This window comes from Meriones unguiculatus, chromosome 1 (genome assembly GCF_030254825.1).
Source record: "Meriones unguiculatus strain TT.TT164.6M chromosome 1, Bangor_MerUng_6.1, whole genome shotgun sequence".
NCBI classification, from domain to species: domain Eukaryota; kingdom Metazoa; phylum Chordata; class Mammalia; order Rodentia; family Muridae; genus Meriones; species Meriones unguiculatus.
The window spans coordinates 139,316,589-139,342,364 of NC_083349.1; the positions used below are offsets into that span (position 1 = coordinate 139,316,589).

At 42.3% G+C, this 25,776-nt stretch overlaps 1 protein-coding gene across 2 annotated transcripts in view; it reads left to right on the forward strand.

The window, feature by feature from the left end:
- Immp2l (inner mitochondrial membrane peptidase subunit 2) overlaps nt 1-25,776 on the forward strand; it is an 829,626-nt gene that overhangs the window by 41,505 nt on the left and 762,345 nt on the right. For both annotated transcript variants that reach the window (XM_060367473.1, XM_060367476.1), the window contains exon 3: nt 6,189-6,325. In XM_060367473.1, the coding sequence (XP_060223456.1) occupies nt 6,191-6,325 (135 nt within the window). In that variant the 5' untranslated portion in view covers nt 6,189-6,190. The remainder of the gene's footprint in view (nt 1-6,188; nt 6,326-25,776) is intronic.

Sequence of the window (25,776 nt, forward strand, 5' to 3'; positions counted from 1 at the left end):
GAGCCAAAACCATACAGTGGAAAAAACCATCTTCAACAAATGGTGCTGGATTAAATGGTTGTCTACATGTAGAAAAATGCAAATTGATTCATATTTATCACCCTTCACTAAACTAAGTCTAAGTGGATCAAAGACCTCAACATAAAACCAGACACACTGACTCTGTTAGAAGAAAAGGTGGGGAAGAGCCTTGAACTCATTGGCACAGGAGACAACTTCTTGCTCAGGCTCTTAAGATCAACAATCAATAAATGGTACCTCATGAAACTGAAAAGCTTCTGTAAAGCAAAGGACACTGTCAATAGAACAAAATGAACAGTCTGTAGACTATGAAAAGATCTTTACCAACCCTACATCCGACAGAGGGCTAATATACAATATATTAAAGAACTCAAGAAATTAAACACCAACAAACCAAAAAAAAAAAAAAAAAGAAAACCAATTAAAAAATGGTAATTATCAACAGAGGAATATCGAGTAGTAGAGAAACAGCTCAACATCCTTAGTCATCAGGGAAATGCCCACCAAAATGACCCTGAGGTTTCACCTCACACTTATCAGAATGGCTAAGATCAGAAACTCAAGTGACAACACATGCTGGAGAGGATGTGGAGAAAGGGGAATCTTCCTCCATTGCTGGTGGGTGTGTAAACTTGTACAACCACTTTGGAAATCAATCTGGTGCTTTCTCAGACAACTAGGAATAGTGCTTCCTCAAGATCCAGCTATAACACTCCTAGGCATATATCCAAAAGAGGCTCAAGGACACAACAAGGACATTAGCTTAACTGTGTTTGTAGCAGCTTTATTTCTAATAGCCAGAACCTGGAAACAACCTAGATGTCCTTCAGTGGAGGAATGGATACAGACATTGTGTTACATTTACAGAATGGAATACTATTCAGCTATTAAAAACAGGAAAATCATGAAATTAGCAGGCAAATGGTGAGACCTAGAAAAGATCATCCTGAGTGAGGTAACCCAGAACCAGAAAAACATGCATGGTATATACTCACTTAAAATGGATATTAGCCATATAATATAGGAGAATCATACTAAAATCCACAGACTTAAAGAACCTAAATAACAAGGATGGCCCTAGGGAGGATGTTTAATTCTCATTCAGAAGGGCAAATAGAATAGACACCAGAAGTGGTTGAAGAGAGGGAACAGGATGGGAGCCTTCCATAGATGTCCTCTGAAACACTTCACACAGCAGGGTATCGAAGCAGATGCTGAGACGCATAGCCAAACTGAGCACAATGCAGGGAATCTTATGGAAGAAGGGCACATAGAAGGACCCAGAGGGGACAGGAGCTCCACAAGGATACCAACAGATTCAACAAATGTGGGCTTGGGGCGGGGTGGCTCAGAGATTGACCAACCAAGGACCATACTCGGAGAGGACCTAAGCCCCTGCTCATATGTAGCCTGTAGGCAGCTCAGTCTCCATGTGGGTTCCCTAGTAAGGGGAGCAGGGGCTGTCTCTGATGTGAATTCTGCTGCCTGCTCTTTGATTACTGCCCCCTGGTTGGGTGGCCTTGCCAGGCTACAGAGGAAGAGGATGCAGGCAGCTCTAATGAGACTTGATAGGCTGGGGTCAGATGGTAGGGGAGGAGGGCTCCCCCTTTCAGTGGTCTAGGGGAAGTGGGGAAGAGGGAGGAGAGAGGGATGGTGGGACCGGGAGGAGATGAGGGAGGGGTTTACAATCGGGATGAGTGAATAAATTATAAAGAATAAATTAAAAAATTAAAAAGTATATTACATGTATTGTGGGTGTGTATAAAGGAAGCTAATAAATTTGCACTAACAGATGAAGTATATCGCAGAAGGGCCCACATTCAACTTGGGTCTGGATGAATGAAACATGTCTGTGGGCTTCCTAGTTCTTGATGCAGTGCATGAAGCTGCACATAGGAACCATCAGCATCCGGGCCAGATGCTGATTCATTCATGGGTACCAGATGTAGGGACGCATACATAATTTTACTCAAGATTACACTTGGTGGATGAGTTGGAATGAAAAATGTTTTTAAATTGCTTATTTTCGGGGCCGGAAGAGATGGCTCAGTGGTTAAGAGCACTGGCTGCTCTTCCAAATGGACCTGGGTTCAAATCGCAGCACCCACATGGCAGCTCACAACTGTCTGATTCCAGTTCCAGGGGATTTGACAACCTCTCACAGATGTATGTGGAGGCAGAGCACCAATGTCAATAAAATAAAATTATTAAAAAAAATTTTCGAAAAAATTAAATTGTTATTTTCTAAAGTTAGTCTGAAGTTACTTTGATATAAAAGATTTTAGATTAGGGTGGGTATTAGGATTCTGCAGTATTTGTTGAAAGCTGCAGAAAGCTTACTGGTCTTCTTTTTTCACCACGTACACATACGTAATTTCATCACTGTCAGTCACAGTCATCATGCAGGAACCCGTCCGCACAAGGTCATTTCTACCTTCTGGTGTAGGGAAGGCTTTTTAAAATTTTTTATTTTTACTTTTATTTTTTAAAATTTCTTCCCTTTGTATCCCTGTTGTAGCCCCCTCCATCATCTCCTCTGAGTCCCACCTTCCCTCCCTCTTCTAAGGAAGGTTTTGAAAGGGAGGTAGTAATTAAGATATTCATATATATGTCCAGGTGGACGTGCAGAAAAAGATCCTGAGGACGTGATCTAAGACAGCTTATTGATTTGTACCTAATAGTTTATTTTTGTTGTGGCACAGGGTTTTACCATATAACCCTGTCTAGACTGGCACTGACTCTCTAGACCAGGTTGACCTTGACTCATGGAAATCCTCTTGCCTCTGCCTCCCAAGTGCTGTGGTTATGTGTGTGTATCACCATGGTTAGCTAGTGGGTGGCGTTTTAAAAGGTATTTATTTATTTTAATGAAGCAGAACAGGTTCTGAATCGGTGCTAATTTGTGGTTTCCAGCTGCTTCTTTGGTTGCTGTGCTTGAGTAAATGTGCATATATGTGTGAGAAATGCTGTTTTGGAAACAGTGTTTCTTCATGTTTCATGTGGTCAGTGTTTGAAAGCTGTTGCCTAGGTAGATAACTCTGGAGATTGTTCTGTTTCATTGCAGTCTGAAAAACAAGGGGTGCAATCCACTTGTCTCTGGTAATCTCACAAGGGACAATTTTTTTTCAGGATAAAATAAAGTAGTCTTCTAGACATAACAGGTACATCCATGAGTACATTATTTTTTGTCAGATGCAGCAACATTCTTCACAACCTCTTTTCTCTTGCCTCATATGTCATGGGTAACTTCAAATTCAGGGATGGTCAGGAACACGTACTGCTTCCCCAGAGGACCTGAGTTCAGTTTTCAGCACTCATATCAGCTAGCTCACAGCCGCCCGTAACTGCAGCTTCGGTGGGTTCCATGCCTCTGGTCTCATGGGTGTGTGTGTGTGTGTGTGTGTGTGTGTGTGTGTATTCCTCCTCTTCTTTCACACATACAATTAATTAAAATTTTAAGCTAGGGCTGTAGAGATGGCTCGGTGGCTAAGAGCACTATCTGCTCTTCTAGAGGTTCTGAGTTCAGTTCCCAGCAACCACATGGTGGCTCACAACCATCTATACTGGGCTCTGATGCCTCTTCTGGCATGAAAGTGACCTACAGATAGAGCACTCATATGTAAAAGGAATAAATAATATTTTTAAAAATTAGCTAAATCTTAAAGCTTTCCTTTAAAATTATGTACTTCACCAAAGAAAATCCTGAGATGTAAGTATCTACGAAGAACTTGGTTATCACTTTTCCGGTTTTTAAGTGTTCTTTGTTAGTATATACTAATTCATATGTAATATTGGGCTTCATTGTGACATTTTCATGCATGTGTGTAGTCATTCACCCAGTACACTTTCTTGTCCCCAGTCACTTTAAAAAAATGTTTATTTCTCTTTTTTCTTCCTTCCTTTATTTTTTGTCATCACGAATTTCTCAGCTCTTTTTTCTTCATTCTCATGTTAGTGTTATGACCAACATCCGACATTAAACAGCTCAAGGGGAGAAAGGTTTGTTCTGCTTGTAGTTTCAGCGTATTGAGAGGTTGCTGGAACAGTCTTGTTAGGGGTCAGAGGAAGCAGAAGGAAGAGAACTGACAGGGATGAGCTTGAACCTTCAGCAACACGGCTTTTTCCTTTTGCCACCTACCCAAAACAGCCCTGTTGTCTGGAGCCTGTTTATTCATCTATGTCTATGTCTATGTCTATATATACGTATATACATTTATATCTATGTATATATATCTATACATATACACATTCACATATGTCTATATATGTATACACATACACGTATACACACATACACATATATATGAACATGTCTTATCTTCTCACATAGTTTTTGCTTGTCGCCATTTCTATAATACGAATATTGTCACAGTATTGCTGTGTGTGTGTGTGTGTGTGGCTTTTGGGAACTTAAAAAAAAAAAAAGAAAAGGAAAACCAAAATTAAGTCTTAACCTGTGCCTTCCTGTCAGATACTGGTCTAATTGGGTTTCTTGCCCTTTCTGGGTCTACCCTCAATAGTATAAGAAATCTTAAGTTTTTTGGGAGTCAACCTGATTTGTAGCTGAGGTGAGGAGTTTCATGATTATTTTAAACAAGCAAACAGACAAACTGGGGCATCCAGGAGGTCTGTGGCTGCCCTATATTCTTCCTTTTCTGCTTGTGACCTGTGACTGAGTCTTGGGTACACACAACAGCGAACAGTATGATTTGCTTATTTGTTTGTTTATTTATTTATCCAGGGCCATTCTTTATTTACAAGACTGCTTCCACTTGGCCCAGCAGGATGGCATCTCTTGGTCCTTTTTTATATTTCAGTGTGTGAGGGGACCCTCTAGATTCCTAGATTTCTGATTGTTGATCACACGGTCATAGGCCGAGGGAGGGAAGCATGCATATTGAATTCTCATGCAGTGATTTCCGCCCCAGCTGTGACAGACTTCCTTGTTCTGTTAGGACTCCAGCAGCAGTAGTTTTAAAATGAGAGGAAGTGGGATATTTCATGGGTGAAGGCGCTTCATGGTATTGGGGGCATAGGACCTTTTTATTTTTCTACTTTTCAATCTTACTAGCTTTTGTTTATAGCTTGATATGGCTACTTTTGTTTCTATTTTTCTTTTTTTGACTTTCGTTTTTAATATAACTAACTTTTGCAGAGGCAAATCTTAGTCCTTCATGTTTTCAGGGCCAAGCCAATAAGCACAACAGGTTAATCGGAAAGATAGGATTTTTTTTTTCAGTGCCCAGTGAAGGGCAGGATCTGGGGTCCGGTTCTTCAATCAGCACCCACCCTCAAGTCATAGCAAGTGAGAGAAGTGAGGGGTTAGGTGATCAGTACGTGGGTAGAATGTTAAGTTCTTCAGGAAGGTCCACCCTATGAATCCTGTCTCCTCCACCTGACCCTGTTTCCCAGGGTTCCATGGAAATTGTCAGTTGTCCTGTGCTCTGGAAATGTATTATAACTACAGCGTGCCAGTGTGCAGGGAAAGGGCAAGTAGCTGCAAAAATAGCGGACCTCAGAGGCGGTTTGAACGGGCCTGCCTTTGCTGGGTCTTGTTTCCCACAGAGGACCACAACTGCGTTGTGATGTGAACTATGGGTTGTCGTGGTTGGTGTGCTTGGATGAGGGTTCAGGAAAGAGGGAGAGCATCAGGGGATAAAGAAGAGAAACCTTGCCTGTAGGGCAGGGTATGCTACCATTACTGTGTCAGTATGTTCCGAATGTGGGGAAGACAGAGCGGGGCACGCTGCTGTAAAGGGTACACCCTGGGAATGTGAAACTCCCTCCCATGGCATTAAACACACGTCTCACTAAACTTGTGTTAGGACGGTAAGATTACGCCTCTGTGCTGTTAGAGCAGCTACTAACAGAGGAAGGTTAGTGTTTTCTAATGTTTCTGCTTTCATGTGTATCCATCCAGGACCCCAGGCTGCCCTACCTGACAGTTCTGGGCATTGGTCTGCAATACCTGAGAAACAGGTTGCTCTTTGCAGCTGTGTTTTCTTTTCTTCTGGGATGCTGAGGATCAAACCAAGGGTGTGTGGCTGCAAAGAACACGCTGCCACTGAGCCGCTGTGTGGCCACGTCTGTCTTACTTTTCCAGTGTTGTTCTGGTGGCTCGGCCTACGTGTTTTCTAACCTTCTGCCCGTTGTCTTTGTGTACGTAGGCATGGCACAGTCACAAGGCTGGGTGAGAAGATACTTGAAGGCCTTTTGTAAAGGCTTCTTCGTGGCTGTGCCCGTGGCCGTCACGTTCCTGGATCGCGTGGCCTGCGTGGCGCGGGTGGAGGGAGCGTCCATGCAGGTGAGTTCAGCTTTCCTCTGTCAAGCACAGAAATGAGAGCTCTCCAGAGTTTCTGTGCTAGGACATGGAAGGGTTTAAAAAGACACTGAAACTAATCAAGAGAGAGGACCCTGACTAAAATGCTCAATCCCTATCCCAAAAGGCAAAGGACATCAGAAGAAGAAGAAAACAGGAAACAACCTAGGAACCTGCTACAGAGGGCCTCTGAAAGGCTCTGCCCTGCAGACTATCAAAAGCAGACGCTGAGACTTATGGCCAACTGTTAGGCAGAATGCATGGAATCTTATGTAAGAAGTGGGAAATAGTAAGTTCTGGAGAGGACAGGAACCCCACAAGGAGAGCAACAGAACCAGAAAATTTGAACACAGGGGTCTTCCCAGAGACTTATACTCCAACCAAGTACCAGGCATGGAGACAACCTAGAACCCCTGCACAGATGTAGCACATGATAGTTCAGTGTCCAAGTGGGTTACATAGTAATGGGAAGAGGGACTGCTTCTGACATAATCTGATTGGCCTGCTTATTAATCACCTCCCCCTGAGGGGGGAGCAGCCTTACCAGGCCACAGAAGATGACAATGCAGCCACTTCTGATGAGATCTGATAGACTAAGATCAGAAGGAAGGAGAGGAGGACCTCCCCTATCAGTGGACTTGGGGAGGGGCATGCGTGAAGAAGGGGGTGGTAGGGTGGAATCGGCAGGGGAGGAGGGAGGGGCTAATGGGGGATACAAAGTGAATAAAGTGTAATTAATAAAATAAAAAAATTAAAAAAAAAGACACTGAAACTAAACGTTCACCTTTCCAAGTTTCTTTAAAAGGCCTTCTAATACACTGCTATTATAACCAGAGTCAAGGTGATTAGAATTAACTACCAAGTATGTCTCTGGGTCTCTGTGCTTGTATTTTTCTGTGAATTATAAATGGAGATGTAAAGAAAATTTACCAAATGATATTATTTTCTATGAGTATGGCTACATTTAAACATTGTTTCAAGACAAAATTAGCTGGGCATGGGTGGTGCATGCCTTTAATCAATCCCAGCATTTAGGAAGCAAAGGAATTCGGATCTCTATTAGTTCAAAGCCAGCCTGGTCTACAGAGAGAGTTCCAGGACAGCCAGGCCACATAAAGTAACCCTGTCTTGAAAAATCATATTGAGAAAAAAAAAGAGACTAAATTATAGTACAGTTGTAGGATTTTTTAGGTCAGCTTCCATTATGTATAGTTTCGTTTTGTAAGAAAGTCTATGTAACTATGTTACTCAGTTAGCATCAGTTTCGGTTTGTAGGAAAGTCTATGAAACTGATTCCAGGCATAGTATGCTCTGTAAGTGAGTTGTTGATTAAATACTTTAAAAACATTTTAATTAATTGTGTGTGCTAGTGTGTGTGTCTATGTTCAGGCATGTTCATGCTATAGTTCATATGTAGAGGGAGAGCTGAATAGCTCTGTAAAACAAATACATCAAGTGAAAATACAGACTCTCAAGGGCGTATGATTATTCAGAATAATCCAGTTAGTTTTTTCCTTGTTTTCCTTGGAGTAGATAAAGCACCAGTTTTAAGGAATAAGGGCCGATGTACGTCATCACAATTATGGTGTTGAACATCGGACCCCTTCCTCAGTGTGGAAGTCGGTGAGGTAAGGTCAGTAGGGTTACCTCTGGCCCTACTGAGGGTCATCTGGCCCTCCTCTCGGTCAGATGGTCTGGACCTCAAACCGTTCTTTTCAGGTTTCTTCCAAAGCAGGCCACTGCCCAGAATATACCAGACTACTGATTTGAGTGCAAAAAATATTTTAATGCAGAGATAGAGCAATATAGAGTAATAGAGTGTATGCCTTTGTTTATAAATACAGTGTTTATAAATACAGTTTATAAATGTTTTTCTTATCTCTTCAGTTTTCATTTCCTGGCAGCCTTGTCTCAGAGTTAATCCTCAAGGGGATAGGTGGATTTGCTTTGTAGAGCTTTTGAGTCAGATTTATCATTTCAGATTAAAGCTGGCTGCTCCACAGCAGACCAAATCCCTTTTTGGAGCCCTAGATCTTTTAGTGACAATCAGATTAATAATGATTTTCTCCAGTGTCCTTACTGCTCTCTTGCTACACAACTACCACTACCTATAGGAGGAATTTCTCTGTAGACTATAAGACCTTCTTACTTTGGATCTAATGATATTTCAGGGGATTATGTGGTAACCACAATATCCTAATCTTTATACTTTTAGCTCAACATGTTCCTATTGAGAACGTGTAGTCACGGCCTGTGGGGAGAGCAACAGCCTTCACTAAATGTATGAAGTATGATTCTTGCTCACAAGATGCTGGCTGTTTATGGAAGAGCAGTGTTTATCCCTAGTGAGGTAGGCGAAGAAGGAAATGTTCAGTTCTGTCATTCCCCGATGCTGCTCAGTCGACTCAGTCCGCTTGTGTCTGCACGTGCGTTCGTACCTTATTCCCACACCTACTCCGAGCAAGTCAAATTTAGTACCTTAGAATTTGTCTGCTACACTATGTCGAATCCCCTTGGTTACAGGTTATAGGGAAACAGTTTGAATTTACCTAGGTCTGCAAATTCTTTGGAGAGTTTAGTGTGCAGCCAGGAGAGGAGCAGCAGTTGGCAGCTGTCCCGGAGAACCGGGACCAGTGGTAGGCAGAGCCGTGGGCTCAGCCTTCTCTCCAATGCGTGTTCTACATCTTGCCTTAGTTCTCTCACACCATTTTTTTCCTGCCATCCTTAGTAGGACCTGAGGGGTGCCAGCTGTTGGCATGCTTTTAAACGTCCAGGTCTTTTGCCACCTGAGAAACACCACTCTTCCTTGTAATTTCAGCTAGGAAGAGCTGAGGGTGGGGAGAGACTGATTGACTCAGGTTCTATCCAGTGCTCTTAAATAGGCACAGTTCAGCTTTGGCCATCAGGTGAGTGTTAGGCTCGATCTAGATTTACGTACTTACATATTCTTTGCCAGTGGCTAAGACTGAGTGATCTGTAGGACATTTTTAATAAGGACATTAAAAAACTTTTTTGACATACTCTCTGTAGCTCTGGCTGGCCTGAAAATCACTGTGTAGATCAGGCCTGTCTCTATTTCCAGGTGCTGGTATTAAAGACATGTACCACCATAGCTGGCCAGAGCATCTGTTTAAGTCACATTATTCTGTGACAACTGAGAGAAAAGTACAGGTGACATTTCCTAGTGGAATGGATGCCATTTTCAGGCGTAAGTACAATGGATATTCTAGAAAGGCAGGAGAAATGCATCTTTATATGTTCTGAATTCCAGAGTAATTCTAGTTAACAGATACTCTAGTTAGTAGTTACGTTAGATATCACTACGTCATACCTAAAATGATTAAGAGCAGAACTGTACACTGACTGAGTGTGATGACATAATATTAAACTTCTCTGAATTTGAGGACATTATTGTCAGACACAGCTGGTGAACTGAATGGCCTGCACCCTGGGGCCAGCATAGTTTTCAAGATTGGAACAGACTCACACCTTTACATTTCTCTGGTTGTGGGGACTCTCTTGTAGGATATCTTGGTGCATCCTACAAGAAACAATTTTCTTCTTCTTCTTCTTCTTTTTTTTTTTTTTTGTCTGAGGCCTGAAACTATTACCTGGTCTAAGGATTTGGTTGGATCCATGAAGAAGGGCTCTCTGGATTGGTGAGGTGTTCTTGTACTAAGGCTTAAAAATATGAAATGATGAGAGAGAAATAAGAGTCAGGAAAGAAAAACTCAGCAAGGGAAGAGGAAAGCAAATGACGAAGTGTGCAGGCCAGTTGGGTGATGGGGAACGATGGAGGAATTTGGAGGTGTAGGGCCACAAGCACGAGTCAGGGCAGGGTAGTCGCAGTGGCTCCCTAGAGACTCTTCCTGGCTTATCCTTATCCTTGCATTGTTGAAAGCCCATAAGTTAAAAAGACATGGATTTCAATTGTCCCAGAAGGTTCACAGCCTCTCTCCCGGGGAATGCGATAGGCATGAGAGTGGATGACTGCAAGTTCCATTCCTTGTGTGCTCAATAGAGACTTGAGACAGAAGTGTGCTGCACCTGAGACTGACAGGAGCCTCAGCATGGCCTCCCTTGGGTTTATCCCCTTGAGGCTTGACATGTGACACATCTCTGCTGCATGTGTGAAAGCATCAGTTCTGAGACGGCTTAGCTCACCACAGATTCTGCACTGCAATGTTAACTGGCAAATTGTTGCTGTTTGGAATTAATATGGTGTAAACCATTGGTTTTAGAACTCTGGTACAAGGTATTGGGGTGGTTTGAATGAAAATGGCGCCTATTGGCACCTAGGGAAGTGGCAGTATTAGGAGGCATGGCTTTGTTGGAGTGGGCGTGACCTTGTTGGAGGAAGCATGTTACCAGGGTGAGCGTTGACATCTCAGATGTCTTGCTCTCTTCCTGCTGCCTGGGTTCTGGGTGTGGAATGTCTGCCCGTGTGCCACCTTGCTTCCCATCATGAGGATAAACCTCGGGACTGTAAGCCAGCCCCCGTTAAATGCTGTCCTCATCAGAGCTGCCATGGTCATGGTGTCATCTCACAGTGTTAGAAACCCTAACTAGGACAGGTACTTAGTTGTTTTGTTTTGAAGAGCGTTTATTAGTTAGTCTCCAATTTTCATCATTTTAATTTCTGTTCTGAAATACTGTAAGTATGATTTAGTGATGTCTGGTGGCATTGCATATAAAGTGGGAGAATTTTAATATTTAATCATTTCTGTCTTTTCAAACACATGATTGATTTGTCTCAGGAAGTAGTTTTGAAGAGAGACAATACTGAGAAGCACTGGTGATGTGTTGGAGTACTTTTCAAATAGCTTCTAAGAACAGAGCACTGTGAGAGATACAGTGTGCAATAATGAAACAGATGCAGACTCTGCCTTGTGATGCTCTTATTTAGAGGAAGTTCAAGGCTGACTAATACAGCACGGTGGGTACATCCACTGTAGAATATGTCCATCTGCCAGATAGCTATCTTGTTATTATTGTATTCCAGAAATTAAAAGTTGCTGGATTTAGTGTATCAGTTTGGAAATTTTAATTTGGATGAGAGGGCTATCTAAAAGTCATACTTAAAGCCCATTTAGTTCCTTATTTTTATTCATTTAAAATTATGTTTTTTTTGTTTGTGTGTGTGCATTTGTGTGTGTAGGGGCACAGATGTGCTATTGTGTACTTGTAGAGGTCTGAGGACAACTTAGTAGAGTTGGCTGTCTCTTTTCACACATGTGTGTTTGGGCTCAAACTCAGGCTGTCAGGATCGGAAACAAGTACTTTTACCTGCTGAGCAATCTTGCTGGCCACCCTGGTTTGTTTTTGTCCCAGGCTAGGGTCTTCTGGGAAGAGGGAAGCTCAATTGAGAAAATACCTCCATCAGACTGGCCTGTAGGCAAGTGTATGGGGGCGTGTTCTTGATTAACGACTGATGGAGAAGGTCCTGCCTTCTGTGGGTAGCACCGACCCAGGCCATGGGGTTCTGAGCTGTATAAGAAAGCAGGTTGAACAAGCCAGCAAGCAGCCATTCTCCATAGTTTCTGCCTCTGGTTGCTACTTGAGTTCCTTTTCTGATTTTCTTCAATGATAGACAGTGATGAGAAGGTATAATGTAAAACAAACCATTTAGCACTCAAGTTGCTTTTGGTCATAGGTTTTATCACAGAAACAGGAAAATGTAACTAGGACCCTGGCCTGAGCTGTTGTAGATGGATGTGAAGATGTCATTGACTTACCTGATGTCCTTGGCTCTCATGGTCTCTGAGTTGACTGTAATCCTCACAGGGTGTGGGTTAGGTTCCGTGTGCTCCGTGGTATAATGGCTGTCTAGGGGATCTGCTCCTCTCATGGATGACAGCAAGACATGAAAGGATGAGAAAAAAACACCTAGAAACCTTAAAAATGATGGTTAAGAACTTTGGTTCTAATACACACCCGCCCACACACATTCCTACATACACACCATACCCACACACCTAAATCATATGCATGCCTGGTGCTCACAGAGGCCAGAAGAGGGCCAGGGAGGCCCTGGAACCAGAGTTAGAGACATTTTCATGCGACTGTGTGGTGTGTTTGGAATCAAACCTGGATCCTTTGGAAGATCATCCAGCACTCTTAACTGTTGAGCTATCTCTCTACCCAATAGATTCTACTATTTAAAGCCAGCCAGTGGAAGCCTATTTTTGTCTTCAGGGAAGCTAAAGAAGAAGGGGAGATTGTGAGTTATGAAGGTCTCCCAGAGTCTCAAGACTGTAGGATTATACAGTTGGTGTTAGAGGTCACTAAGAAAGTTATTTTTCTACCAAGAAATGATCCTCATTTTTTTTTAAATAGACCAATAGGCAATAAGCAAATCTGTAATAGAACGGAAGCTGGAATATCTGCTCTGTTGAATGTCTTTAGTTCCTAGACAACACAACCTCAGGACAAGTTGTGTTGCCACCTGGCCTGTCTTGAAGTCACTTTATAGCTTGTAGTTGTTGTTTAAGAAAACTCAGGGGCTGAAACATGAAATATAATTGAAGAGATTTGTACTTCTACTCATTTGGCTTCTGGGATAGTGTTATGACAATGCCGAATGTTCACTCGGAGAAGTAAGCTTTGTACTAAGGACTCTTATGGGTTGCAGTGCGGTGGGGAGACTTGTTTTTAGGATTTTATCTTTGATAAAAAGTTATTTACTTCTAAAACACACCTTTGCACTTTCTTCGTTAGCTTTGTATTTCTAGTATTACTTTACAACTCACCAACTGTCTGAATAGAAGGGTAAGGCTTATCAAAGGGGAGAGAGACTGGTTAGGTGAACCTGTGTCACATATGAACTAACAAATTTAATGATACAATGAGTAGTTCAGTTGAAAACAGTGTTCAGTTTATGACATATTGGAGTTGTTTTTTTTTTTTCTTTTTTCTTTTTTTTTTTTTTAAATACAGCTCTGTAGGTACAGTCATTTGGATGAGACATCGCCTTTGCAATGCTCAGCACATAATGATTGTGGGCACAGATTACTGGCTAATGATTATTCATGCTGACCTGTTATTCCCCGTAGCGCACATGAATCACTTCTGCCGCTTGTTGAAAGGTTACCTATGAAAGTAGATGCACTTTTTTTCCTTATAGAAGCAGTATATTATACAACATTCATTTAATTCAGGAAATGAAGACTGATATTGCATACAGTTGAAACTACAGAGGGAATTTATGTAGGTGGAATGCAATTATTCAGATTAGAACTTCAGTGACTTACCAAGGCTTTTAGAGCAAAAGGGTGCCCTAGGAATACTTTAATGACCTCACACCAGAGCCTTAGGTTTCATTTGAGCAAGAATGCCTACCACACTGGCTGTGATACAGGGTGTGCGCTTTCCATATGTAAAATTAAGATTTAAGGCTTTATAAATTAAGGGAGAGAAGTCATGTTGAGTATTGTCATCTTATTTTTGCTTCAATTGCCACATAATTTTTATGTAGCAACTATCCCTTTTTTCCTGTTTTGCATTGCCAGAGGGGAAAACACTGAATTATCATTGCATTCTGCCATCTTTCCAGCACAGACTTCAGAAAGATATTTATGCAAAATGGATTCAAAATTAGGGAATATGAGAGAAAATAGAGATAATTCAGTACCCAGGTCTTTATTCATCACTAATACACGTTCATTGGTTTGAAATTATCTTGGCTTTCAGCTACCTATGTCCAAGCCTGAAGAAACTGCCTTGTGATAAACCTCTTAGGCTCCTGCCTAGCTCTGTAGTCATTATCTTTCTTCCTGCTGAGTTGAAAATTGAAAGTTCTGTCAAAAAAGTAAGCAAAGAGGTCCTTTCTTTCTCTCAAAACTCTACCTAAAAAAATTTAAACATACAGAGGGCTTGCTAAGACTCAGTAGTCATTGTGGTTGTATTAATAACTGTTATTCTGATATTCACTGAAGCTGGATTTGGACTCTGAAGGAAAGAAAACCATCGTGGTTTATGTGCCAGCATTTCAGTCGGGCTTGGGAGTTAGACTTCCTGCTGAGTTTGCACTTCTGGGATGGTGGGAAGCACCTGGCACAGCTCTCCCGTACAGGCTCCCCTCCTCTCTGCTCTGTCACCTACCCCCCCAACCCCACCCTGGCTGACATCCAGAGAAGCCAGGATTCAATGCTGCTGGAATATTTCATGGGCTTTTGACTTGTGTGCTTTCTTCCCAAATTACCTTTGGCCCAGAAATCTCACCTGAAGTTTTCCCCTTAGGATGTTACCGGTTTTTATGTACTTCTGAAACCTGTCATTAACAGAGAATTCAAATAGTTTGTATTTATAGCAACAAACATATGTGATCCTGGAGCAGTTGGTTAGTGAGAACTCTGTAACGTTTCCTTTGTGGATTTCCCTCCCCACAATTTATTTTTGCGTGAGAGAATAACAGCCCTTCGGTTTTGTATAGCTAGGGTTGTGGCTTCCTTTAGCACAGAGCTATTACACCCTTCAGAAAATTAGCTGAGTAGAGTAGCACATGTTTATAATCCTGATACTGAGGACGATCAGGCAGGAGGATTCAGGGTTTGAGGTTAGTCTGTCTCCACACTGAGACCCTTCCCATCTGTGAAAAAATTATTGAAGTAATTAAAGATCCACACATTGCTCTACCAAGACACACCAGTTTTTATTATCTCACAATTTGTATGCATATGTGTGTTTCATAAATATGCAAATCTTTGCTGTTGCTCATGTTATTGAACCTTTTGATGGTAGGTTGAATAAATGATTCCCCTTTTACACTTGGTACTTCTGTGTACTTTCCTGATGTATGTAGGTAGTAGGAGAATGCTACATTAATACTCACTTTTTAAGAAACTAACAAGTACCAAGTCAGTGAGCCCTGGTGGGCCATCTCCGCCCTCTCAGAAAATGCTCTGCTGCCTAGGTGCACTCGTCTCCTTACCCTGCCTCCCTTTTGCATGGGGCTGCCTGAAGGGCCAGCTTGGCATATTGCATTGCATCACTCTGTTGACCCTGTAGATTTGGAATGGGGTTAGTTTGACTAGGCTAGGATGATGACTATCAAAGTGACATCAGTTCTGCTTGTTATTTTGTCTTCTGGTTCTTTAGTAGAGCATAGACTTTTCTTGACACCCCTCCACCCCACTCCTATTTCTTTCTGGACACAGGCTTCTCTGCTGCCTCATCTTGCATATGTGTAAGCAGCAACAACAAAAACAACAGGGATTGAGCATCTTCCCTAGGTCCTCCTTGTTGTTTAGCTTCTTTAGGAGTATAGATTTTAGTATGTTTACCTTATATTGTATTTCTAATATCCACTTATAAATGAGTATATACTATGTGTATCTTTCTGCTTCTGGGTTACCTTACCCAGGATGATCTTTTCTAGTTCTGTCCATTTGCCTGTAAAGTTCATGACTTCCTTGTTTTTAATTGCTGAGTAGTATGCCATTGTGTAAATGTACCACAATTTCTGTATCCTTTCTTTGGTTAGGGACATCTAGGATGTTTCCAGATTCTGGCTATTGTGAATAAAGCTGCTATGAACATAGTTGAGCAAATGTCCTTGTTGTATACTTGAGCATCTTTTGGATATATGCCCAGGAGTGGTATAGCTTGAGGTAGCACTATTCTAGGGAAGAGGCTCAATCCTCATTCAAGAGGGCAAACAGGATAGACATTGGAAACGTGAGAAGACAGGCCTACCACAGAGGGCCTCTGAATTACTCTACCCAGCAGGGTATTGAAGCAGATGCTAAGACTAAAAGCCAAACTTTGGGCAGAATATAGGGAAGCTTATGGAAGAATGGGGAGAAAGAAAGACCTAGAGGGGACAGGAGCTCCACAAGTAGACCAAGAGAGCCCCAAAAATCTGGGCCCAGAGGGTCCTTCTGACGCTGATGAATCAACCAAGGACCGTGCATGGAGAGGATCTAGACCCCCTGCATGAATGTAGCCCATGGGCAACTCAGTCTCTAAGTGGGTTCCCTAGTAAGGGGAGCAGGGGCAGTCATTGGCATGAACTTGATTGCCTGCTCTTTGAACACTTCCTCCTGGTGAAGTAGGCTTCCTAGGCCACAGAGAATAGAGGATCCAGACAGTCCTGATGCGACATGATAAGCTAGGGTCAGATAGTAGGGGAAGAGGACCTCCCCTATCAGTGGACTAGGGGAGAGGAATGGGGGTGTGGAAGGGAGGACTAGGAGGTGAAAGTGGGACCAGGAGGAGATGAGGGAGGGGGGTACAGCTGGGATACAAAATGAATAAATTGTAATTAATAATAATAATAATAATAATGATTACAATAGTAAAATAATAATAATAATAATAAAAAGCCAGGGAAGTCACCATGGTTTTATTTTTCAGGTCCAGTCCCTAGGCTCCTAGCCTCCAAGTCTGTCTGCTTTCCCACCCAAATTCTTCCTCTATTTCTTTGTTGTGAGATGTCTGGGCTTTTTTTAATTTTGGAGAGAGAGAACCCCAGTGAGTGTAAATATTCTGTTTTGGCCTAAGGCTGGAATTACTTAGAACTGCCTTCACTACTAAGTCTCTGTGACTGTCTCACATGCGAGTTGATAAAAATGGCATTGCCTCAGTAGAGAACGCACAGTCATGTGACTGAACTCTGACCAGTCAGAAGTGTCCAGGAATCAGGCACCCTTTCTGCTATGGCTCATGAAAACCTCTGTGACAGTGGCACTACCTTCTGGGTGCTCTTTCAGTTTTCTGGCTCACTGCAGATGCTCGTGTTCTGTTAGTGGCCAATGGTTGTGCTTACCTGTCCAGAGGCAGGAAGCAAGTCCCACACACGGCCTCAGTAGAAGGGCACCAGAGTATCCGAAGGCGGAAGGCAGGGGCATGCCTGCAGGGCCTTCCTTCACTGGACTCCAGTGGAAAGGCAAAGAGGAGCATTGGGCAGATTAGGCCGTGCTAAGCTGCATGGTTCCTGTGGTTGCCTGTAGCTGCTTTATCCAGCCCAGAGTTCAGTCTGTGAGGCTCTGGCTGAGCTTGCATATGGATGGCATGCTTTGGGCCCACCTTTTGCTGTCTCTAGTCCTGGAAGAGGCAGGCTTTCCTGCACAGGGGACATTCAGCTATCTTCTTCCCCTTCTGATCCATCTGTGACAGGCGCCACAGCTTCCCGCAAGCCCCCATTTTGTAGGAAGTATCATACCAAGGATCACTGGTTCAGGAAAAGACAAAAAGTCAAGATTCAAAATAGAGCGCCTACTGAATGCTTATAATCTTCGCACCATCACAGACTAGAGGAGTTTTGAGTGGGTGATGTTCGTCTAGACCTTTTTTTGACTATATAATAGGACTCAATACCTTCTTTGCTTTTTTCTCACAATCCTTTTAAAACTAACCTCAAGTTACAATCTTTCACATTATTAGAAATCCTTTTCTGTTATCCTCTAGTTATTTCATAGATTATTACTAACTGGATCTTGTAAGCTTCTCAAAGAAAGACACTATTTTCTCCTCATCTATCCATTCATAGGGATACTGAATAAATGCATATTAAATTTTTTCTTTGAAGCATTAATGTCTTTGAATAATTAAGCTACAGAAATATGCTAAATATTCATTAATCATTTTTTTTTCCTTAGACTCTGAGGGTTTTTCTCCTCTATTCTGAAAACTTTTTTTTTGCTCCATGATGAACTTACCATGTTCTTTATGGCAGAGATGTTCAGCCCTTTGTGCCCGTGCTTCACACTAAGTAACACCTTCTGCTGTACACACCTATGCATCAGTGAAACAAAAGCGCCATGTGACAGCACTTAAGAGATAATTATCTTCATTATGTGCAATGCCCTCTGATATTTTCAGCTATGTTTGCAACCCGTTAAATTGCTTCTCTGACTCACTCATTGGGCATGACCTATAGTTTGAAAAATGCTGCTTTATCGCTGGAGGGAGGCGTGACAGGATGAAGCAGCTCAAATTAAGTTATACCTAGAGGAGTAGGTCATGCTTGCCTTTGATTATAAAATGTTAAGTGTGGACTTGTCACAGGGATTTAGGCAGTAGGACAATGTGAAGGATCTGTTTTTGGTCTAAAATTTCCTTTTGTAGTCAGTGTGATCCTTGGGCCTTTTTCTGTTAACATCACCTGCGTACTTATTAATAATGACTCATGAGTCTGATCCCAGGCTTGTGGAATTAGACTCATGTTCTGGGCACTTTGGAATATGAGAATTTTTATAAATACTAATGTTTGAGACTTCTCTTCTTATAGACTCCATTTGCATTTGGGCGAATGCAAATGAAGTTTTCCTGGAATCACCATTTGCCTTCATATGGCAGGTTCTAGTTGTCTTTGATGGCGTTTGACTTTTTACTCTTGGTCCTTTCAGGATTTGTCTGTTTTGACCCTCTTTCTCTTGAAGACAGTACTTTTAGAATTGTTTCCTTGATTTTTTGTGTATGTGTTTGCAAGAGGGCATGGACCACCGGGAACTGGACTGAAGTTTAAGAGCAGCTGTGTGGATGCTGGGAACCAACCCGAGTCCCGTCAATCCAGCCCCACCCCCTTTGTCTCGCTCATTGTTCCTTTGTGCCAACGTTAGCACGTTATAATCTTTCACACACTTACAACAATTTATAAATGTGTCCTTTGAAATTTTCCTTACTACTTTAGGAACTCCCATTTTTTTCTTATGTTGTTTTTTCATTTTCTATCTACTTTATTTCTTATGTCCTGCTTTTCATTTTCTATTCACTTTATTTTAAAAGTGAACATTTTATACTTTTTATAATATTTATTTTTAATATATTCATCTCTGATTTCTGCCAGCAAAATTCTTATCTTTGCTTTAAAAAAGACTGTCTTTACTGTCGCTTTATTCCTTTTTGTGTGTGTATGTGTGTTTGTGTTACTGGGATTGAACTGAGGGCTTCATACATGCTAGGCAAATGCTCTCACCAGGAGCTGTTTCTGTAATTGTCAGGAGATGAACAAGAAGTCTGCCTGCAAGTGTCACTTGAGGAAATGGCCCATTTCCTTGGCATGGGCGATGTGTTGATTTTTACAGCAATGGCTTCTCAGCGAATCATGCTTCTCTCATTGATTTGTGTCACGCTTCTTCCTTCAGTTCCTGTCAATTTTCACACTAGCTGACTTGCTTTGACCAAGGAGACATCAGCAGATATTACTCAAGTAGAAGCCTGGTGCATGTTTTGAACTGAAAATGTGTAAGAACTCAGGGTGCCCTGCTAGAGGAGACTCCGGAACATTGTTGAGATCCTGGTTAGCAGGCCTCGGGCAGAGCCTGTTGTGTCCATGAGGCCAGTTTGGGCTGTCCAGCTGCATTTGTCCTGAGATGACCACAGCCAATGAGTAACTTCAAGAGATGCTTGTATGGGATCTCCCCAGCAAGTGGGAGCCCAAATGCAGAATTGCCAACAGGAACTTTGGCAGTCCTTTCCGGACACAGTTTTGCAGTGATTAGTTATAAAGCAATAGATAACCGAGCAAAATCTGCTCTTGGTGAGGTGTTATCCCAAGTAAATCCTCAAACAAGCAACGTTAGTCCTAGGGCTCAGGGACTGCTTTCAGGGAAAAGTAGCAGGAGTTTTGGAAGAGCTTTTTAAGTGGCAGGCAACGGTTAGGTACCAGGATGCAGGTCACCTGTTCATGTTCCCCAAACCGCTTACCCTGCCGTCTTGAGGGCTTTGAGATGGGCCTGTACACCTGACAGACTCCGGGCTGGGAGCTGATGCTCGCAGGTACTTTCCTGTAGTTTTGTCTAAGGCAAATGAAGAAGCGAATTACAAATGATGGGAACACAGAGCAGCCAAGACTTTATGGCTTAGAAAGTTAAACCCTGGCTTATTTCTAGTTTCTAAGCAGGCGAAAGGTTCTCAGTGTAAGGGTTTAGGTAGATATATCACCCAGACTGGAAAGTGCTTTACGGTCTCAAAGGAGTGGAGAGCCTAAGGCTTTTAAGACATTGGGCCACTGCAACCTGGCCCTTCCGAAAGAGAGATTGGTCTAGTTTGAAAAATTATTAACATAGTTTTGGGGTAACTGGTATGAACCCCAGTTAGGTTAGTAGGAAATCTATGCAGTTTTAAGGGAGTTAAATGAGCTTGTATTAAAAGGAACAGTTGCCAGGCACAGTGGTGCACACCTGTAATCCCAGCACCCTGGGAGGCAGAAGCAGGCGGATCTCCGTGAGCTGGAGGCCAGATCTGCAAAGCGAGTCCAGGGGAGCCAAGGGAAACCCTTGACGGGGAAACCCCATCTTGAAAAATAAACAAACAGACAAACAAACAAACAAACAGAACAGTAAGTTTAAGAAAGGGCCTATGGGTCTCCAACATATCGTGACAGGAGTATTTGTTTTTCGAAAAGAATGTGGTCTCCTAGCCGAAAGCGCAGGGCAGGCCGGGAGCTATAGGCAATGGCCAGTCAATCCAGGGAGGAGGAAAGAGAACATTGTTTGGAAAGAGTCCTGAATTGTACAGTGCTGGGCTTCGTGACTAGACCACTTCTGCATTTCTTCCATTGCTTTCTAAGCCATTTGTGTTTAACCTTCACAAGTGTTAGTTTCTAAGGTAACCGAACCACAGCCATACCTGGGAACCCTCTCCTTTACTTTGTCCTGATGCCTATAGCTGATTAACGGACTTTGCTCCACTCTCAAATACTGAGATTTTTTTTTTTTTTAATTGTTGCATGTGTTTGAGGTGGGAGGGTGTGATTTTTTAAAGAGCACGGGGTTGGTGGATTGTCACCTTACCATCCTTTCCTTTGCCCTAGACCCTGTGATTCATGGTCCTTGGTACACAGGCTCTGTGTCCCCTCCACACTTTTTCTTATCTTGGCCAGTTGATCTGCTTTAGCAGATAGATAGCAACCTGGGCCTTGTTGGATGCCAGGGCAGAGGAGCCGGTCCACCTGTGGCCATCTGAGTCACCCGGCTGGTCCAGCACACATGACATGGCAAAACTGTGGGCAGCAATCTTTCTTTTATGTTTTCGAGTACTTTGTTTTGTAAGATGAGTAATACAAGGCCTATAGTTCCTTTGTCCATTTTCGTCTACCACGATGCGTAACAACTGATTTCAATGCACAGTTTGTTTTCAACACAGTTGAACCCCTTAGTTCATAGTTCTTAGTCGGCTCTATGCGATTCAAGGGAGCCACGAACCAAATGCTGGGTTTAAAAATGTTACTTTCATTTAATGTAACAGCATCAGGTTCAACAAATGGAAGCTCAGGTCTAAAATCTGTTATCTTTTCTTACGTCTTTTTTTTTTTTTTTAAATTTGACCCACGCTTTACTTTTCTTTACTTTTAGTTGATACCATACGGACACAAAGTTTCTAGAAAGCTACAACAGCACAACCACTTTACAGGTGGCCTTCAAACACACTGGCGCACCCTTGAACACACTGGGGAACCATTGAACACACTGGGGACTGGGCATTCTGGAGTGGCTTCTTTCTGGCACAGTTCTCTAAAGAAACGTTCTAGGGGCTGGAGCTCGTGGTTCAGAGCTCCTGTTGCGCTTCCGGAGGACAGTGGATTTAATTCCTAGCACCTCTCAACCATCTGGAACTCCAGTCCCAGGCAGTTCAACTTCTTCCGGCATCTACAGCCAGCACCAGGCATGCACGTGGCGCACAGATATATATGCATGCAAAACACCTGTACACATTTAAGAACGAACCATTCGGAAAGCTTGTACTTTGAAGTCATTTCTTTTCGTTACTGCGCACCTTGCTGTGGGCACTTCCATTTTATGTCAAGGAGTATGTATGTTAGAGAAAGTGGTTTCTTCTTGACAAGAAGGATTGCCCATGGATGAAAAAGTTGGATAACTGCTGGACATGGCTAGTATGGAAATGGAACCAACAGTACAAAAAAAGAGAAAAAAGAACTTTCTATCTTTAGTGCAAGGCCTACTCAGGAGACTTCTGGTTATTAATTTTTCTGGTGATGTTAGATCCTGGCCTCAGGGTCTTAGACATGTCAGGTGTGTGCTCTTTGACTGAACTAACCTTCACACAGCACGTGTGGTTTTTAACCTTAGCGGTGCAGGGTAGGGCAGGGGGATAAACTGAATGTGAGAGTGCAGACTTCTGAAGATAAGCTAGAAGAGCGGGTCGTGGGGTCCTCCTGTAATCTTCATGCTTATCGTTACCCTTTGCCCTGATTCTCAGCAGGAGCGTCAGAACATAAATATCTCACATGCTTCAAGATGCAGGTAGACACACCTGCAATCTTGAAGGTTTTTTTTTTTTTTCTGTAAAAACTTTATTATTTGAAATTGTTTGTAATTTTGAGACAGTTTCTAGAAATGTAGACTTAAAATGTTAACCACATGACAAGGAAATGCAGACTGTCAAGTCAAATCAAATTATCAAGGTTTATGACTTAATTTAGACTTTCTTTTTATAACTCTTTTGATTAGGGCTGATTGCTTGTTCTGTCTGAAACACGCAGTACCGTTCCCATAAGGAAAGCAAAATGTAAAATTTCTAAGTAATAACATGGTTTACTAATTTTTGTAAAATAGCACAAACCAATTTAGATGTTCTTAATTTTCTGTGTAAAATTTTCATTTTGAAGTTAGTGAATTTGTACTTTTTTAAAAGTAGTTTTGGAGAGGTCAGAAGGTCTTTGCTGTTTAATATATATATATATATATATTTTTTTTTAATTTGAGCATAAGGAACTAAAGGAACTATGTGGCTTTTAACACAAAAGGAAGAGTTTTTCAGTTCAAAGAAGGGCTTTCCTACTGGTGTGGATCTGTTGTAAGACCATTGAGTCACTCCTCTCTGCTGTGGTTGCCACTATTCAGTGTGGGGAGTGACAAAGCACTGTTGAACTTCATTACCAAGGATGGTGTTGTCCGACCTGATAATGCATAAGAAATTTTTTACTCAGGCATCTAGAGTGTTTCCAGTAAAAGAGATACATAAATTGTCTACATAACGCGCATTGTTTGGGAACCATCTCACTTAACTACGTTTGACGTCTCTTTAATCTGTCTATGATAGTCATATTTTCTCATTACTCTCTTAAGATCAAGCACAGGAGGTGGCTAAGCGATGCAAAGCCTTACCTGAGTGAGACTTTTGTAGCTGTCGGACAGCACCTATTAAACGCTATCATTGAAGTTTACCTCAGTTACGATAGGAGTATAGATAAGGAGATAATTACCTCAAGCTTGAGGACCAGTAAGAAAGTTCTGCCTTTTTCTTTATAAACTCCAGCAAGGTTTTCAAGGTGGTAGTTGGAGATGCCATCACGTCATTGGTGGCGATGAGAAGCCCAGCTTCTGGGATTTTCTTCGTCTCCCGCGTGCATTTGCTGTTGACACTGCCTTACCTGTTATTCTAACAAGTAAGATCAGAGAAGCTGGAAATAGGAGTGAGGAAAAAGGATCTAAACGTCCCCAGAGCCTTATAATGCCAGTAGTACTTTCTTAAGGTTAGCAGGGAATTGTGGGTATTCAGTTTATTGTTATTTATCTTCCTTTTTTCATCATAGAGGAGTGACTGAACCCAAGCTGTTCCTTCAAAGACATGTAGAATTTTACACGTGGGAAAAAGTATTCTGGGCAGAATGAAAAGCTGACTATGAGTTGTTCTCAAAGTGAGAGTTAGAAAAATAAAGCTAGATCTTGTAATAAGTGGAAATCTCAACTGTGGATTACTGTTAAGCAGAGTGCAGAGCAGAGAAGAGTTTCAGGGGGCTGGAGCTGCTGGTATAGGATCTTACTTTGGACTTATTCATTTAGAAAGGCTATGAAATTTCACTATTTATTAGTTCTTTCTAATAAAATAAATCGATCATACTTAAACACCCCAAGAATATAGATAGAAGGAAAAAATAATCTGTTTTTAGGATGTTTGTAGACACTTAGGAAAAAAGATAAAGGAGTAGTGTATGATAAGTATCCTGTGATAGAAATGCTCTAAGGGTGTGAGGGATAGCTTGGCGTGTTCAGTTCCTGTGACAAAGGATGGAATAAGGCAGCGTTTGGAAAGAAGGCCTGGGAGATTGTTTCATGGGATTCAAGTTCTTCACCATTAGGGAATCATCCGGAGGACAGTTGGAGAGGGCAATCAATACATTTCAGGCAGAAAGAGATGCTTACAACACCTTGTAGTTGTAAATAGTAGCCCTCGTGTATGTTACTGTTTGAGAACTATAAAAGGGGCACATAGAGCGTCCTGGAGATGAGTAGGCATTGACTTTTGGGCTGGAACAGCTACTGTAGTAAAGGAGGTGAGGCTGAGAAGGGTTATCAATAGGAGGAGGACTTGGTGGGATTCAGCCCACAGTTGGAAATAAGTGCTTTTCCTTAGTCAGCGTTCTATTGCTATGAAGAGACAGAAGGCTATAGCAGCTCTTAGAAAGGAAACCATTGAGCTGGGGCTTGCTTACAGTTGAGTTTAGTCCACTGTCGTCATGATAGGAAACATGGTGGCATGCAGGCAGGCATGGTACTGAAGAAGTAGCTTGAGAGAATTCTACATCTGAATCTGCAGGCAGCAGGAAGAGAGGGAGCCCTTGAGCCTGGCTTGGGCTTCTGAGACCTCAAGGCCTACCACCAGTGACACACTTTCTTCAACAGGATCACATCTCCTAATCCTTTAAAAGTGCCATTCCCTGGTGACCAGGCCTTTAAATCTATGAGCCTGTGGGGAGTGTTCTCATTCAAACCACCACATTCCAGCCCCTGAGTGCTTTGGTCCAACTTCAAAAGTCTCCAAAGTCTTATAACAGTCTCAACACAGTTCAAAGTTCAAAGTGTCTTCTGAGACACCTGGCAATACTGTAACCCCCTGAAAAATCAAAATCAACACACAATAGCACAGAATATACTTTACCATTCCAAAAGGGAAGAAAGGCAGCATGGTGAGGAAAGTTTGAACCAAAGCAAGAACTAAATCAGCTGGGCAAACTCCTAACTCCACACGTCTGAGTCTGATGTTAAAGCGCCTTTCAGACCTCCAACTCCCCTTCAGGTTGTTGACGGCAGCATGCTTCTCTTGCGTGGGCAGGCGCCACACCCTGATAGCAGCCCTCCTTGACAGGTGTCTCCTGGCTCTGGCATCCCCAACATCCTGGGTCTCCAATGAAATCTAGGCTTCACCTTCACAGCTTCAACAAGGCCTCCATGAAGGGCACCCTACCACATGCTGGGGCTCAGCTGCTCTCCTGAGCGTAGAGGGAAAACTCCACAATCCTTGTTTTGTTCCCTTGACTCTATTGTCAAAGCTGCTAAGTTCTGCTGCTTGCTGACCAGAACATGGCCCCCAGCCACATACATTTTCATCAGCTTTCTGTTTGGATGGTTTCCTTTACTGCTTAAGCAAGTTTTTAAAAATTCTTTTTTTTCCACAAAATTGGAGCTTAACTGGCTGGGTTACCTGAGTGACCTCTTACCATGCCACTTTTTAATTACTATTTTATTTTATTT